The sequence below is a fragment of the Vicugna pacos genome, chromosome 11 (genome assembly GCF_048564905.1).
Source record: "Vicugna pacos chromosome 11, VicPac4, whole genome shotgun sequence".
Classification (NCBI taxonomy): domain Eukaryota; kingdom Metazoa; phylum Chordata; class Mammalia; order Artiodactyla; family Camelidae; genus Vicugna; species Vicugna pacos.
The window spans coordinates 78,409,553-78,426,583 of record NC_132997.1 but is presented as its reverse complement, the minus strand read 5'-3'; the positions used below and the strand labels follow the sequence as shown (position 1 = coordinate 78,426,583).

Sequence of the window (17,031 nt, the reverse complement as noted above, 5' to 3'; positions counted from 1 at the left end):
TTTATGGGCCTCCTTTGCTCCTGACCCTTTTGGGAAGTGGGTGACAGCTGCTCCTGCAGAGCCAGGGACAGCTGGGTGGCTGAGGACAGCTGGATGGGATGAGAGTCTCCCAGTTTCCCTGGCTGCCCAGCCACCCCAGGCCATATTCCGTACAACTGGCTACTTGGCCTATAGCCTGTGTGCCCATGTGTCTAATTGCTGGAGTGGGCTTTCAGAGCTGGGGCCTGGTGGGGTTCAAGTCCATCCCGCTCCCACCAGTCTCCCCTCCAAATCCCAGTCACGTTGATACACCTGGAGAAAGAATGTCTCCCATCAGATAAAACAAAACTAGGCCAAGTGGGAAAGAAATTGGGCAGCTTTTTACTTGGCTCCCAACTCTTGGCACAGATGTCCCAGGGTTCCTGACAACCAGAGAAAGGAACAGTGAGACAGGGCAGATATGAATGGAGTTAAATGTCTATCTGCCCACCAGCACCTGCCCCCAGGCATCCTTCCACCCCGGGCTGGCTGGAGGGGCGCTGTGCTCCAGCCATCTGCCTCCCCTCAAGAGCCCCAAACAGGTGCAGGGGAAGAGAAGGGGGTAGGCCAGCTGTTGTCATCCTGCTCCTGGCTCTGGCTCCCTGCCAATGTGGGAAAGGAGGAGCAATGAAGCAAGGGTCCACCTGCCCTACACTGAGTCATTCTCTATTCTACAGGATGGCAGGACAGAGACAATTAGCAAGACCAAGACTTCGGTCTGGCCGGCCTAACTGGCCAAGGGACATGGACTGTGTCCTCCAGCTTGGGTCCATATTTTTCTGAGAAGAGGGGTGATTAGGAGTCAGTGAGGTTTGGACCCCTGGCACAGGACTTACCCACAGCTCCCTGTCTTGCTCTAGTTTTCCTGGAGTGGGAGGCGTTCAGGTCCTCATTCTACCCAGACAAGGGGAAAGCGAACTAGGCACCCAGTAAAGGTTGCCCCTCCTACTAGTAGGGAAGGGCACAGGCTACTTTACGCATAAGCTGATCAATACAGTGTTAGGCAACAAACCAGGGATCTTTTTAAAAGATCAGCTCCCCCCACCTCACTCTTGCTAATAGAGGGCGTAGTATGTCCCAGCCCCTCCTTCTACCCCAGGGGGTCCTATGACAAGCAGGTGCCTGTCCAGTCCCTCAAGGCAGCACTTCTCAGACTCCAGGATGTGTCAGAAATACCAGGGATTAAATACATTTAAAATGCAGGTTCCTAGGCCCTCAGTGATCCCCACTAAGTCCAAGCAGGGCCCCAGGAATTGGCCCTTTTAACAGGCTTCCAGACATGCCAGAGACTTCAAGAAGCTCTGTCAGCACAGGGGATGAGGGTAGGATGTCTTTTTCACCTTGCTACCCTACCTCCACACCTCCAGAGCCTAAGATTTTCCCACCTACTCTTCCTCCAGGATCAGGGGCAAGGGCCAAGAGCTCCAGTCACCAAAGGAAGCGTAAGACTGAACTCCCCTCCCAATGGGGGCCAAGGCTCAGTTAGACTAAATTCCAAGAAGAGAGGGCCTACTTTTCTGCCCTTGGCCCTACACAGTGCTTGGCGCTTAGCATATGCTTAATAAATATTTGTGGACTGAAGGAGGTAAACTTTGCAGGACTCATAGAAAGGTATTTCTTCCTTTGTCTGTCCTAGCTAAGAGCATGTTGGCAGAAATTCAAAGAGATGCCGAGGCCCATGCAGTAGGGGGCTGGGCCTGAGAGGCCCTCAGCAAATATTTATCAAATGAACCCAAGGCTGAGAGTAGATGTAGTTAGTGCCTGATGAACTGACATTCACAGGCCTGTAACAGGCTAAACCCAGGAGAGAATCAACGCAGGGAGGGCAAGGGCTCCCATTCCTAGAGGGACCCCTCCCCACACCAGTGCCTGAAGACCCCCAGACCTGGGGGAGGTGGGGTAAGAGGCGAGGCAGGGAGTGGGACTGCGCCATTATGTTTATTAGAAGGTTGGATTTCGGAGTGTGCTCTAGACAGATTACAGAATAAATACCTGCGCCTTGAGAACAGGAAGTCCACGATTCATACAAAGTGCTCACTACAGGAAGTTGCTGTGTCAAAATCCAGGCAAGGACCCAACTCCGAGCAGCCCCCTTCTCTCCCTCTGACCTCAACAAGGGCTGTGCTATGTTTATTTTATTATTTATTTCTCTTTATTATTATTAATATTATTATTATTTGCTTTTGCTGTGGTCACTATCATTGGCAAAGTTCCTGATCCCCTTTCCTGGACATGGGGTTCCTGTCTTTAAGATTCCATTCTGAGGCTGAAGGTGCCAAAAGCTGCTTGAGAAGTGGCCTTTGAATTCCGTCTGGGAGGATGGTGGGTGAGAAGGAAGCAGGAGAAATCATTCTTGGTTTAAAAACAAAAAAGCCCCACAATCTACAAGTCATTCCTTATTCAATCAGTGATCAAACTGCCCAAAAGAAAAACAAGAGGAGAAGCAGGCCAGTGGGCACTGGTCCCTCCTCCCAGGGCTGGGTGAGGAGGGTTGGAAACTGCCCCTCTCCCCAAGGCTTCAGGGGAAGCTGAGGCTCCTTCCAGCCATTGGGGTGAGAAGGGGAAGGAGTGGAAGAAAAAAGGAGAGACAGAGAGAGAGAGCTCAGCGCCTTGAGGTAGACGCTTCCCCAACTCCAGGGCCACCTGCAGCCCCGACCCAGGCCAGCTCCCGCTGTCACCTCCGCGTCCAGGAGATTCATGATAAAAAAAAAAAAAATCAAAACAAGCCCCAAACAAAACAAAATCCAAAAGGAAAAGACTTGGGGGAATGAAGGAGGAAGGGCGGGAGGACAGGAAGGTAGAAGGGCAGGTCTCTGGATGCATCATTCCCGAGCCATCGAGAACTGGGGGGGAGGACTCCCCAGCGCCCCACTGCCCGCGTGGCGTTAGCTCGTCACGTAGTGTTTGGTGGACGGCTGCCCATACACCCTGTAGAAATCCTGGTGGCCAGGCTGCTGGGAGGCGTCGAGCCAGTCTCTGACCGCCAGGCCGGGAAGGGACTGGGGGACGGAGGGTGTGGGCGGGAGCGGGTGTGAGTACTCCTGTGAGGGCACTGTCCAGGGGAAGTGGCCGGAGCGGGGGTAGGGCTGGTGGCCGCCGTGGTTGGCCACGGAAGAACAGTAACAGTTGTCCACAGAACAGACGAGAATCTTGCGGCCGCCATACTGGGGGAGCATGGGCTGCTGGGCGGCAGAGCCATTGGGATACTGCGATGGGGGGAACACAGGACTTGAGTGCACTGGTTGGGTGCTGCCCGGCAGGGCCACCAAGTGCTGCGTGGAGCTGCAGGGGCCCAGGGGCTGCCCTGACTGGCCCTCGCCGCTGGTGGCACCCGCTGCCCCATACTGGCTGCCCACGGGGCCCGACGATGTCTCTAGGAAACTGGCCTCAGGGAAGGCTGTTGAGTGCTTGCGTTTTTCCGCCCCAGAGCTGCTCACGCCACAGGGGTACAGGGGGACGCTCTGCAGGAAGGGCACCGGTGTGCTGAAGGGGCCTGTGGAGAGTTTGCGTGAAAAGTCACTAAAGCCCGTATCCCAGGCAACCCAGGCCTCCTCTCCCCTGGGGACCTTTTCTGGCTTTAGGACCAAGCATATTACATCATGCACCATCTTGATGCTCACTACTTCATCAGTGAGTAGCTGCTATTATTATTATTCCCATTTTACAGCTGAAGAAACTGAGGCTGGGGGAGGTAACACGGCTTGCCCAATGTCCCACAGCTTTAAGTAGCAAAGCCGGGATATGAAGAAAGGTCTATCTAAGCCAAGCTGCCTCTCTCGGGGAAGTTTCTGGCATTTACCCCTGCCCAAAGGGTTCTCTCTGATTGAGGATCCCATCCTCACCTTCTAGCATCTTCCGCAGCTGCTTCTCCTTCTTGGCCACCTCGTTCAGGAAGAGCTTGGAGTTCAGGTGGCCGATCTTAGGGGGAGAAAGGCTGCTGCCCGTGCAGGTCTGGGTCCTGGGGGCAGTGGACGGGGCATCTGCTGTGAGGAGGTATCACCGGTAAGCCCGCCCTACCTCCCCCCGATGGGCCTGGCCCTCCCTACCCTCCCCCAGATGTGTTCCCTTGAGGGCCGGTGGCCATCAGCTCACCTGTCCATTAGGATTTTCACAGACTTGGTGTTCTGGGGGAGAGAAAAGGGTTAGTCAGTGGGAAAGGCAGCACGGGAGAGGGAAAGATGGAAGCTGCCCCATCCTCTCTCTCCTCAGGAGGGGCTCGCCTTCTGATTCTAGCCAGAGTGTGGCAGAGGCAGGGGTGCCTCCACTTTTAGAAGACTGAGCACTTGTTATGCGACAGACAACACTGTCAGTGCTGTCTATACGTCCATCATTTTATCCACACAACTACCCTAGGAGGAAGGTTCTGCAGGCACTCAATCTTTCATGCAAAATCTTTGGGGAAAGATGTGTTTTAGAATTTTCTGGATTTTGGAACAGAAATATGATGTAGCATATATTACATATCATCCTCAGTTGGACACCATAATCTAACACATCAGCATTTCTGCAGCAACATGTTTGAGTATTCATACCAAGCAAGATAGAGACTGTAAATTGCCAACATCAGTTCAGGTCCATTTTTGCTATCAAATGAATGGCCAGAATTTTTTTTCTTTCAATTTTCAGAGAGTTTTAAATTTTGGAATTGTGAATAACAGATAATAGATCTGTATTATCAACCCCATTTTGTAAGTGAGAGAGCTGAGGCCTAGGGAACACATTATGACTTGCCCAAGGTCAAAAAGCTAGGAAGAACAGGGTGGGAGGGTTTTGAATCCATGCAGGCTGGCTCCGAAGCCCTGTGAGCACACTGGTGGGGAAAACTGGTTGGGAAAGCACTGCAGACTCCAATTTAGAAATGCCCCCTGAGTCCCACCAGCGGGTCCCAGGCTCAGCTCACCTTCATGAAGCTGACATCCTCTGTCTTGTCGAAGAGCAGCTGCAGGGAGCCCAGCAGCTTCTTGGCCTCCTGCATGCGCTCCCCGAGATGCAGCGCCTGCGCTGCGTTCTCGCTGCAGAACTTGGCCTGGGCCTTGTCCAGGACCTCCACCGTCTGCCGCAGGTCCTCGTCCAGCAGCTGGTGCAGCTTCTCGTACTGCAGCCGCACTTCCTCCTTCAGTTGGCTCACCTTCTCCTGCAGGCGCAGGGGCACAAGTGGGTGGGCAGGTGAGTCCTAGGGACCTTGGGCTGCTGATCCTGCCTGTCTCACATCCTGGATGGGGGAGTCTGGGACCCCAAACCCCAGGGCTCCCGAGGGCAAGCTCTGACCTGCCAATCCCCAACTGGTAGCACTGGGCTCTGGGCCAGCAACCACAGCACCAGTGGGGGCTCATCTGTTGATAGTTTGTTGAATGACTGACCAAGGGATCCTGGTACAGAGCCAACCACAGATTCTAGACCAAGAAAGGAACTAGCCCAAGGCCTGTACTCAAGCCACCCCCACCCCATACCCTGGGCTTGAGCTTAGCTACCTCCACCAGGCGCTTGTCTGACTCGAGTTTGTACAGCTGGTCCTCAATGTCCTGTTCTCGCTCCTCCAGCCGGTCCTGCTGCTTCATCAGCATCTTCTGCAGAGACAGTTGGGGTAGGGGCATCAGAGGGGGCTGAGATGGGTGAGCCCCATTCTTCCCTCCACAGAACAGACTCATCCTATAGCTCCTTTGACCCAGATGACCTAAAATTTCTGCCACCCAACCACTTCTGGTCCCCATGCAATCCCAGGGGCCTGGTGACAGCTGCCTGTCCAGACTGTCCCCAGGAGCAGAAAGCCTGGGATAGCTTCCCACATATATCTAAACCATCAGCTTTCTGAGGGCAGGGTCAGGCCAGCTTCCATTCTAAGCTCTTTTCCTGTAGAGACTTATCTAATCATTCCAGTAATGCTGTGAAATAAGTACTATTATTATTCTCATTTCAGAGAAAAGGAAACCAGAGAGGTTAAGTGATTCATCCAAAGTCACACAGTGTCAGAGCTGGAATACAAACCTAAGTGATCAGGCAGTAGGGTCTGATCTTATCCAAGTCATGCGGCCTCTCTCTGGGGAGCACCACCTTGGAGATGACGCAGAGGGTCAAACAGCCTGCCCAGGTCACACAAGTCCTCTGGCCCAGTCCAAAGGTCTCACCCTATGCTCCTCGCTTATTCCTGACGCCAAGAGTTAGGCCTCTGAAGCCCCTGCTAGCTTCCTCAGCCCCTCAGCTGGACCCAGGTGGAAAGGAGATTCCGGCTCTCCTAAGACCCAAGGCCAGTGTGCTGGAAGGTGCTGGACCATGCTACTCTTCTCAGCTCTTGATCTCCTGCCTCCGCAACCCGTCTCCTCGCAGCCCTACCCATCCCGGCTGTTCATCCACCCTGTCATCCTCCTTCACCAGACACACCTCTTCAAACAGGGTCTCTCTCCTGCTCAAGAGCCCTCAATGACCCCTCCTTCCAAACACGTTAATCTCTCCTATGACCTGATTCTCCCAGCTAGGTGGGCTGCTATTCTGTCCCTGACACTCTGCACATTTGAACTCCCAGCACCCTGCTGTTCTTCTGCAGCCTACAACCTTCAAGGCCCAACTTCAGGCCCCACTCCTCTAGGAAACCTTCCATGGCCGCTGCTCGGAGTCTGTGCAGGTCCCTCCCTGTCCTGGCCGTACAGTGGGGCTGTCACATTCTGCTCTCCCTCTGCAGCTGTGCTGTCCAGTACAGTGGCCACTAGTCATGTGTGGCGACTTCATTTTAGGTTAATTAAAAATAAAAAGTTAAGCATAAGTTCTTCAGTTGCACCAGCCTCAGTTCAAGTGTTCAGTAGCTACTTGTAGCTAGTGGCTAATATACTGGACACTACAGACACAAAACGTGACCATCTAACAGAAAGATCTATAGGACAGCACTATTCTATAGTCTGTCTTACAAACCGCAGTCTGATCTCCAAACAAAACTCAAGGCCTCTTGATAATGGGGTTTTGCTGCCTTACCAGCTGAGACCCATAAAGGCCCCAGCAGCCTACAGATGCATAATGTGTTTGCTGAATAAACCCCTGGGTTTTGCACACAAAATAAGGTCTGCAAAGCAGATTGCACAGAACCTAGCTCCCAGTAAGTGTCCACTCGACAGGTGGGTCTTTTTCTTCCTCTGAGTGGACCTCAGAGTGACCCTCAAGTCTGACCCCTTGACCCCTACCTCCCATCCACACCTAGCTGGCTTCCCAAAGACAAGGTGCCACCAATCCCCTCCTTATTCCCCCAACTCCTTTTACAAATGGGGAAACCAAGGCCAGCAAGAGAGTTCAGGGACCCTGTTTTGGGTTTGTGGCCACCCTGGAAGCAGAAAACCAGGGCCTTAGGGACTGGACGAGGTGGGGGATGAGGCTCTCAGATTCTGAGCTGGGAAAGCCTGGGGCACACCTACCCCCTCCAGCCAATAACTTGACCTTTCAGTGACCCAGGACAGTGCCTTAAGAGCCAGCCCCAGGAGACCCTGCCCTGCCCCCACCCCACCACTCTGTCCTTCCAGCAGCACACCCAACCTGACAGGCACAGGGATCTGCTGCCAGCCTGAGTCAGAGCCTAGACAGAAACACAGCTGGCTGGGAGCAGGAAGAGAGGCAGTCATGCACCCTCCCTGCTTGGGAAACTGCCCCCAGTCACATGAAGAGGGCAGGCAGCACCCCAGAGTGTGGCCCAGCAACATGCGTACAACTGCACACACACACACACACACACAAGTGCACACCACCACCTGGGCCCCGAGACCACCTCCAGCACACTGTCGCGCACACCCCCCCCACCTCCTGCATGGTGAAGGCTGGGCCTCCTGAAGTCTCCAGACAATTGAGGGAGGCTTGCCTGAAGGCGAGGTGGCCAGGACAGCATTCAGGACCATTAGGCCTTTTTACTTCCCCTGAAACAACTGGCCCTCAGATTTTTGCCTGTTGGCTGCCTCAGCCCCGACTCAGAAGGACAACTTCCGAACCCGTATCTCAGGCTCCAGGCCACTCTTGCCTCCCCAGTGCCCAGGATATCTGCGAGCCCAGCCCTCCCCCTCCCCCTCACCGCATCTGAGCACCACGTCTCCCTGCCCAACTACTTCTCACGACCAGACCCATCAGTATCAGAGTAGGTGCACTTGGGGCTGAGTCCCAGCTGAGGGGCAGGAAAAGAGGCTGCTCCAGATAGGTTCCCAGCCAATTTCCCTCAGAGGATAGGAATGGGCTGTTCCACTTCCACCCTCCAGACTAGTGGGAGGCCCCTCCCCTGCCCCTTGAAACCACTTCTGGGAGTTCATGGCTGACCCCTCAGGGCACAGGCAAAGGAGGCACTTCTCATCTAGTCCTGGGGTGGCGTTCAGCCCCTTCCCTTTTCTAGGCTTTTCTCAGATCCTTTCCTGGCAGCACTGCCACCCTGGGACCCTGAGGTGCCCTCCCTTAGCTTCATGGTCCAGGTCTAGCAGAGGCAGTGGCCACATTCCCTAGCAGGTGGCTGGGTTTCATCCCCCCACCCCCAGGGGCCATGGGGCTCCTGTCTCTGCAGCAAGGGGAGGGGAGGGGGTGCCAGCCAGGGAGGGCTGGGAGGGGGGCCCACCATAGCCAGCTCTCCCCTGTAGGAATCGCCCTCCCTTGGGGCCGGGTGATCTCAATCCTGCTACACACAGCCCCTGGGGGAAGCAGGGGCCAGCGGGGTGGTCACTGCTACCTTAGGCACTGGAAAGCTGGGTGGAGGGAGGGAAGTATCCACGTGGTGCCCCTTTATTACCCCTCACCTCAATTCCACCAAATGACTGAATCAGGTTGCTAAAAGGCTGGAAGATGAGGAGCAGAGGAAGCAAGGCCTAGACCCATCTGCACTAGCAGCAGCTTCCTTTCCATCCCAGCCCCCTGGGAATTGCTGGGAGCTGAGATCCACTTCCCATCTGGGAAGAACCCACAGCTAAGAGATTTCCCTGCTTGCTTCAGGGCAAGGGTTCTCAATGTAGGGGGTGGTGGGGGGCACTTTACAGACTGCTCCCAGCCCTCAGTGAACCACTTGGACTGTGGCACACCTCAGGTGTGCAGGACCAGGGAGCCATGGTCTAGACTAGAAGCACTTGAGGGCCCGGCCTCCAGCATGGGGAAGGGTAATACCAGGCCCAGCCCCACACCACACCTGCTGGCCCAGGTGGGACCTGCTCACTCCTGAGCCTGTCCCTCACCTGAGGATCTAAGACCTTCCGTGGTCTGCTCCTGGGCCTGTGACAGCAAAAGCATCAAGAAGACTCGGGGGCACTCCATCCCCACCCCTCCAAGGCCCTCAGTGTTCTAGATTCTGCCTTGAGCTGCTCCCTCTGACCCCCACCGCCAGCCTGGAGAGGAGGCAATCATGAGCCCCTTACATTCCTGCCCCGGGAAAGCTTCACAGCCCTCTGGAGACTGACCAGCTAGGCCCAGCTGGCATTTTTGATGCCAGACCGGACTGGGCAGACGGGTGAGGCCGTGGGGACTCTAGGCTGTATAAAAGTTAATAAATAATAATAATAAAACTCTCAAGTCAACCTTGAAGAGAAGCGAGGTTGGGAGGGAACAGGGCCCCAGGGGCCAGGCCAGGGCTGGGGCCAGCAACCCCTGTGGTGAGGGGGTGGGGCAGGAAGAGGGCCCTGGGCTGCTGGAGCCCCTCTTCCTGCTCAGATGACTCTCATGCCATTTCCAGTTCTGGCTGCGGCCCCTGCCCAGAGCTACCCCATCCTAGCCTCCTCCCCAGCTGCCAAACCCGCCTCTACTCTCCCACATAAGCCCTTGTCCCAGAAGAACGTTAGCCTCTCCTCTCCCTGGGCCACAGCACTTCGTCCTCAGAGCAGAGCAGCTTCTGCCTCCCCGAAACACCCCTTCTCGCACTTCAGCCCCTGCCTGGGGCCACCACGTGGACCCCCAGGCTGGGGAAACCACAGACCCAGAGAGAAGAGGCTGCAGGGCAGGAGCCAGGGCAGGGGGAAAGGCAGCCCCTCAGAGGCAAGCCCCGGCAGACCCCAGAGAGGGTTTCCCAGCTGCAGAGTGGAATTAGCTTTTGCCATGCAGAGAGCAGCGCTCTGGGGCAGCAGAACAAAGAGGCAAGAGAGAAAGCCCCCCTTTGTCTGGGCTTGAATGCCAGGCCAGCCGGGAAGGAAGGCTTTCCCAGAGCCAGGGATGAGGCCAGCCAGGCCTGCCTGCTCAGTCCAGGGCAGGCGCCCAAACCAGGCTTGCCTTCCTATGCCCACCCGGACTGCCCCCAACCCAGCATGGCAGGATCCATCCAGGCTTCTACCTCCAATACCCGCCATAGGCTACACGCTCACAGGAAAGTGAATCTGTCTTCCCTTCCCCTCCCCAACACCCTCACCAGGTGAGAAACTCACACAAAACTCACACCCACCAACCAACCACCGCCAGGCAGGCAGTCACACACCAGCACCGTCACTGACAGTCATGCATGCACACTCAACTTCAACTCACAGTGTGAGGCAAGCAGGGCACCCTCCTCTCTCACAAACACACATGTGCATGTCTTCCTGACCCTGTAGCCACACACGACACCTATGTAATTAAGTCAGTCACTCATTTTGTACCTTCTTGGAGATTTACACGCGAGACATAGGAAAGTAGTCACATGTGAGATGCACAACCGGACATGCTGGTTACACACATGCACACCACACACCTGCAAACAGACATGGACACACAGGCACCCAGAGCTGCAGGAGGCAGAGTAATCAATAGGGCGTGCATGACCGGCACCAGGCTGTGTCAGCAGGACCCTGGGGTGGAGGTGGGGGGCTGGGCCTCTGCCTGAGGCTCCTCTCTGCCTGGGGCCCAGGGAGGAAGGCCAAGCCAGACTCCCCCTTCCTGATCCTTCAGGATGGTCAAGGAAGGAGCAGCCACATGACCCGCACACCTCATTCACACAAAACACCCCCCCACCCCCACCCCCACAGAGCTCCCCACCCTAGCTCCCACCTCACCTAAGACCTCAGAAGTATGGTGAGGAGAGCAGTGGGAGTGGGGAGGGGATACCCCTGCTATAGCTGGGCCAGGGCAGCCCTCACTGCAGAACCCACCGGGAGACAGACACATGGGGCAGAGACCCAGAATCCCCTCCAGAGTCCCAGTGCAACCCCTCCAGCTACAGGGGCAATGTAAGCAGGGTAACCTCACCCCCCAGCAGCTGCAAACACCAAACTGGCCCAAGAAGTGGGATCCCTTCCCCAGAGAACACCTCTTCTTAACTCTGAATCTCTGAGGATGCAAGAAACAGGGTCCTAGGAACATTTCCAACTTCAAGCTGGGGTCCTAGGAATGACAGAGGCATAACTAGGACCTGAACACACACAAACCCTGCATATCCCTTCACACACTTAACTAGGCCTTATCTTGAGTCTTCTTTCCATGTTGAGGGAGGTCATGATAAGGGTGCTCCCAGCTAATACCAGTCCTGTTACTCACACGAACCCCTAAACCTGGGGGCTGGAAGAGGGTCTGACCACCTTGGGCTGCCATGTCTGAGCCCACCTGAATATCCCAATCTTGGCCCCTTAGCCTCCCACAGCCCCAAGCGAGAACACATTTGGGGTTGAGGCATGTCTCAGAGAGCGGTCTCTGGGGTCTGCCCAGTGGGCTTCCAGGCCTCAGGGCAACATGGTCTAGACACTGGCTTCCCCAAGGCAGAGTAGGGCAAGGACCTGGAAGGCCTGGCTCTGAGACCCCCTGTCAGTCCCCTAGCCCTGCTTGCCTTCCCACTGGGCCCCTGGCTCTAGGCCACTGGCCCATGCACGGGTGAGTGCTTGTGAGTAGATGAGTAGGGGGCCACTGGCGGAGACTGATCAGGGTTTCCTATTTCTAGCCCATAGGGCATTTCAGCAGCCCCTGCCCCTCCCCTGGACGAGAGAATAGGAAGCATAAGTAGCAGAGCTATATTTTAAGGCGTGAGCTAGGTCTCTGTGCTTCTGCTCCTGTATCTGGGAGAATTCTGTTGCCTTCATCCAGGGTACCAGCAGAGGCAGGCCCTTTAAGACAGACTCCCTCCCACAAGGGAAAAGACGCCCAGGAAACAGCCCCTCCCCCTGGCTGGCCTAGAGAGGATGGAGAGCGCAATGGGTTCTTCCATTCAGGTTCCCCGTGGCTCACCCCCCTCCCTCAAGGGTGGGGCCCCTCTTCCTCCTCATTCAATAAGTCCAACTCACACTGAGTGGCACTGGGCCACTGAAGGGTTTCCAACTCCAGTGCCCTGGGACACCAGGGAATCTGGGAGCGCCTAGGGTAGGGGAGCCTGGAGAGGGACAAGACTCAGGCTGTGGGGCACATATGCTGAACGCACAGTACTGCACATCTGGCCGTGATGCAACCCACTACTTCTGAGCCTGTCCACACCAGGAAAAGGAACGAACACAGGAACACATACAGACACACACACAGAGATACACACAGAGCTGCTGACAAAGTTCAATACCTGCTTCCATCCAGCTCCTTTCATGAGTTGGGAGAATCAGAGACCTGCTGGTGGGAACCCAAAGGTATACTCTGCAAATAGTGCCACCCCCATCCCCCAACTATACAGACAGGAGACAGGTGCCTGTGAAGGCAAAGCAGACAGTCTCAAAGACATTCGCAAACAGAGACCCATGTCTACAGATACCTTCCTACCATCAAGTCAGGTATAATTCTTTTATCTGCCACCAGAATGAAAGATCCCCGAGCACTCTGACACAGCTAAGGGCAAAGCTGTGGGTGTGGGCACACGTTCACTCATCACCCTCGTTCCTGGCCCCTCCTCTGTGCCTTTCAGCCACATCTCTGCCTTCCCCTCCTTTCACTTTCCACTGTCAATCCTAGGACAGAGAACTGGACAGCCTTCCTTTCTCCTGCGTCTGCACTTTTCCCGGCCTTCTCCCCCAGCCCTTCCATCTTCATTAATAGCCAGCTTCCTAACACTAGGGAACATCTGGGCTCTGCCTGCCTTGGGTGGTGGGGTGGCTCTTCCCTCCATCTCCTCCACTTCCTTTAAGAAGCCAGAGGCCCTGTCCTGGCACAAACCCCCAGAGCTAGACCATCCGATTGGAAACTAATTATATAGCAAATTTTATTTGTTATCCCTGCCCTCAGCCTGTGGCAGCCCTCCTGCCTTTTGTTAGTTGTATGTGTATGTTTTTGAATTGCTAAATAGTGACTCATTCTGACTGGTCCCCCTTACAGGAAACAGGCCCCATCTACAACTGTCCCCTGTAGAGCTTCCTCATACCCAAGCTCCCCACTGGCCTTGACTAGCCTCCAGGGGCCCCCACCCATAAGCACTCTCAGTCCTACCAAAGCCCAACCTCACCCCCATGATATCACACCCAGGCCCCAAGCTGGGGCTTCTGAGATGGCTCAGTCTCAGGCCAACCCCCTCCTTCTGGTATGACTCAACCCTGAAAGCCAGGGGACCAGGGAGGGACCTAGGAGGAGCCCCCCTCCACTGAAGGGGATGGAAGTATTGCTTCAGTCCAGTTCCAAAGCCAGGCCCAGAGGCCTGAGGGGGAAGGCGGTTTTGACATTGGCCGCTGCTGCAGGGTGTATACAATGGGAGGGGATGCGGTTCTGTAATCACCCAGCCGGCAGCCCAGGGGAGCCAGCTGCCTGAAACCAGATTGCAAGGCAGCTCAACCTTAAACCCACAGGATTCTTTTTCCGTCTTCCACTTCCCCTCCCTAAATGTGGGAGGGCTGTGATAGAGGGCTGGGCTGGGAGAAAAGGGCTCAGGGTGATGAAGACATACTTTAAGGTTTGTTCATGCAGACGCATGCAACACACAGAGGCACACAGAGGGCAGTGATTCTCACACATAGAGAGTGGGCTATAGGGAATAATCCGAATAGCTGAGACGCTGTCCAGTGATGCGGTTGGCTGTCCAGGCCTTGGCCAGATAGATATCAGGAGTTCTGCTCTCCCTCCGGAAGCGCCCCTCCACCCCCCAATGTGTTTCCAATAGGGCTTGAAACTAACATGGCTGCTTTTGTTTACTTCCTCATTGGTATGCCAGCATCATGGATCATGTCAGCCACAGCAGCGGCACCAGGACACTCATTACATAAACAGCAGCTGGAGAAGCAGGACCTGGGTCACTGCCTTTGGTGACTTCCCGTAGGGCCTACAGAAACAACGCTGGGGGAGGGAGCTGACCGCAAAACAGAAAAGCAACACCAAAACTCTACCCTTGACAGCCCCACACCTGAATTCTACATATGACTCACAAGATGGACCCTATGAGCACAGGTGCAGGAATGTAACAAGTAGCAATCCGTAGCCCTTCTTCCCAGGCAGGACCTTGCTCCCAAACTTACAGCGTAGGAGAGTTTAGAAGGGGGCCTCTTCCCTGATGTCACAAGTCAGTCTGTCCGAATGGGTGGTCCCCAGGCAGTAGGGATTGAGGGAGAGAGAAAGGGGGAGGGGGGAGAGTGTGTTTGTGTGTGTAGGGTACTTGCCCGGATCTCATTCCTACGGATCTCCACGTCGCACACCGAGTGTCCCTGATGCGCACCGCTGTAGTAGCAGCAGTACTGGCACACGGCCACCTGCTCGGCCTCGCAGTGGTAAAGGCGGTAGGCGTTGTGCTGCGGGCAGCTCCAAGCCCGCACGTCGTCCGCCTCCACCAGGAGGTGCCCGCGGGCGGTGGAGGGCTGCTGCAGGTGCGTCTGCACGTGGGACTGGCAGCAGGGCGCCTCGCAGCGCAGGCAGACCTTCTGCGCGGGCAGCGGGGGGCCGCGGCGGCAAAACACGCAGTGCAGCGCCGCCGGCGGCTTCTCCACGTGCAGGGCGTTGAACTTCTCCACGATGTTAGTGAGCTTCAGGTTCTTCTCCAGGCCCGGCTTCTGGTTGTAGGCCTGGTTGCACTCCGGGCAGCGCACCAGGCCGCTGTCCTTGGCCCACGCCTCGCCAATGCAGCCCCGACAGAAGTTGTGTTTGCACGGCAATTGCACCGGCTCCACGAAGACATGCAGGCAGATGGGGCAGATGAGTTCCTCCTCGAAGCAGTTCTTCCAATTCTCCGCCATGGCGGCTGCGGGCAGGGAGTCCGGGCAGGTCTCCCCAACTCCCCAACCCTGGGGGTCCGTCCAGTGCAGCTCTAGGACCACTGAGCCCCGACAGTCGCTCAGTCACCAGCGCCTTCCGCGCGCCCGCCCCCCAGAGGAGGGAGCCTTGGTCCTCACGCCGCGCGCGCAGCGGGCTGCGTCTCCTCCTCCTCCTCCTCCTCCCGAGTGCCTAGCGGGAGGCGGCGGACTGCGCCAGGGCCGCGGCCGGGGCACCAGCCCTAGAGGGGAGCGCCGGGGTCCAAATTCCATATAAGAGGCCGCCTCCCAGTCGGTGCGGCTAGGGCAACTGCGGCCCGCGGCCTCCGCTCGGCCCCGCGGCTGACATTGGGGCGCGCCCCACGGCGGACAGAGCCCGGGAACCGCACACTTCCTCCAGCGACGGTGGCGGCAATGGTGGCTCCCTCCCGGCTCGCCGGCGCCGCGCCTCCCTCGCCTCGTCCGGGGTCTGAGGGGCCAGGGAAGCGAGTGCGGCCGCGCCGAGGACTGCTAGATCCGGACTAAGCGAGCGAGGCGAGCCGGTCCTTCGGCCGCGGCGCGGGAGCCCCTGGGCTGGCCAGCCGTCTGCGGGTGCGGGCTGCGGGGCGCAAGCAGGCCGACTCCGGGGCGCTGCGTGCGCGCAGGGGCAGTCATTCAGATGAAATTCCAGTCCCCGGCCAGAGACACCAGCCCGCCTCTGCCTTCCTCCTCCCTTCACAAATAGAAACGGAAGGGGGAGGGAGAGAAGTGGAAAAAAAAAAAAAAGCCAACCAGAAAGGGAGGGAGGAGAAGCCCCAGCGGTGCTCCGGCCTGACCCCCTCGTCTCTACTTATGCGCTCCCCCGAGACCCGGCGCCGGGCGCCCCCGCCGCGGAGAGACCCCGCTCTCAGTCTCCGCACTGGGCGGGCGCCCCGGCTCTGCCGAGGAAAACAAGGATTGATCAAACTAGAAAGGAATTTTTCTCAACTGCTAATGAACAGGAGGCTCAGCTCCCGGCCCTCCCCTCCCCCCCGCCCCGGCCCTCCCCCTTCGCCACCCCGGCCCCCCTCCCCCCCACTTTCTTTTCTTCTCGGCCTCTGCTCCGGCCTGGAAGGCTCCGGGCTGCGGTCGGAGCCAGCCTGCTGCGGCGGCGGGGCCGGGCCGAGCCAGCCGGGCCGGGCTGCTTCCCTCAGCGCCCAGCCATCTTGGGCTCCTGGCGGCGGCCGCGCTGGTGGCCGGGGGTCCGAGCGCGCTCGCTGGAGGGTCCTGCAGCGTTTTTTCTATCGCGCTCTCTTTTTTTTTTTTTTTTGGTGGGCTTTTTTTTTTTAAGGGGAGGGCTGGCGGCCTCCTTCAAATTAGGAGGAAGAGGGGAGAAAATGCCAAGTCCCGATTTCTCTCCACCTCTGCTCCACCCACCCCAGTTCTTTCCAAAAAATAAAAAAAGATTAGAATTGGAAGAAGTCGGCAGAAAGGCGAGCGCCCGCGGCCCGCGGCCCCCGGCGGCTGCCCAGGCGACGCGTCCGGGGCGGGCCCGTGCCAGTCGCTCCGTCGATGGGTCCGTTTGTCCGCCCGCTGCTTCTCAACTGAGGGGAGGGCACTCCGGGCAGGGTCTCCGCAGCTGCTGTCGCCTCAGAGCTTTATCCTCAGATCAAAAAAAAAAAAAAAAAGAGGAAGAGAAAACCCCAAGCCCAACACTCTCATCACAGCCGCCTTCAGCCATCTTGCGCATATTATTATTATTTCAGGAATAATCTGTTTAATAAAAATAGCTGCGTCTCTAGCCCCCCCCCGCATCCTGGGCTCCCCGCCCCCTCTTAATAATAATCTCGGTAATAAAAATGATCTGCGGTCCGGGCAGTCCAAGGCTGCCTTTTCCTGCCTCAGCTCGCTCGGGCTTCGGCTCTCCTTCCCCCAGGAAAGGGGCCGAGGAGGGGGTTGGAGGCGTTCACCCCTGGGGATGGGGGTGGGAGTTAGTGCCTTCTGCCCGCCACTCGGCCCT

The 17,031-nt window shown here is 56.9% G+C and overlaps 1 protein-coding gene across 1 annotated transcript; it reads right to left on the bottom strand.

The window, feature by feature from the left end:
- Positions 1-1,937: 1,937 nt before the first annotated feature.
- TRIM8 (tripartite motif containing 8) lies at positions 1,938-16,045 on the bottom strand. The gene is made up of 6 exons (XM_006210461.4): positions 14,469-16,045; positions 5,490-5,585; positions 4,919-5,152; positions 4,111-4,142; positions 3,861-3,976; positions 1,938-3,511 (listed from the first exon to the last, which is right to left on the bottom strand). Exons 1-6 carry the CDS (start codon positions 15,036-15,038, stop codon positions 2,904-2,906), a joined length of 1,656 nt encoding a protein of 551 aa, XP_006210523.1. The 5' UTR covers positions 15,039-16,045; the 3' UTR covers positions 1,938-2,903.
- Between the last annotated feature and the right edge of the window lie 986 nt (positions 16,046-17,031).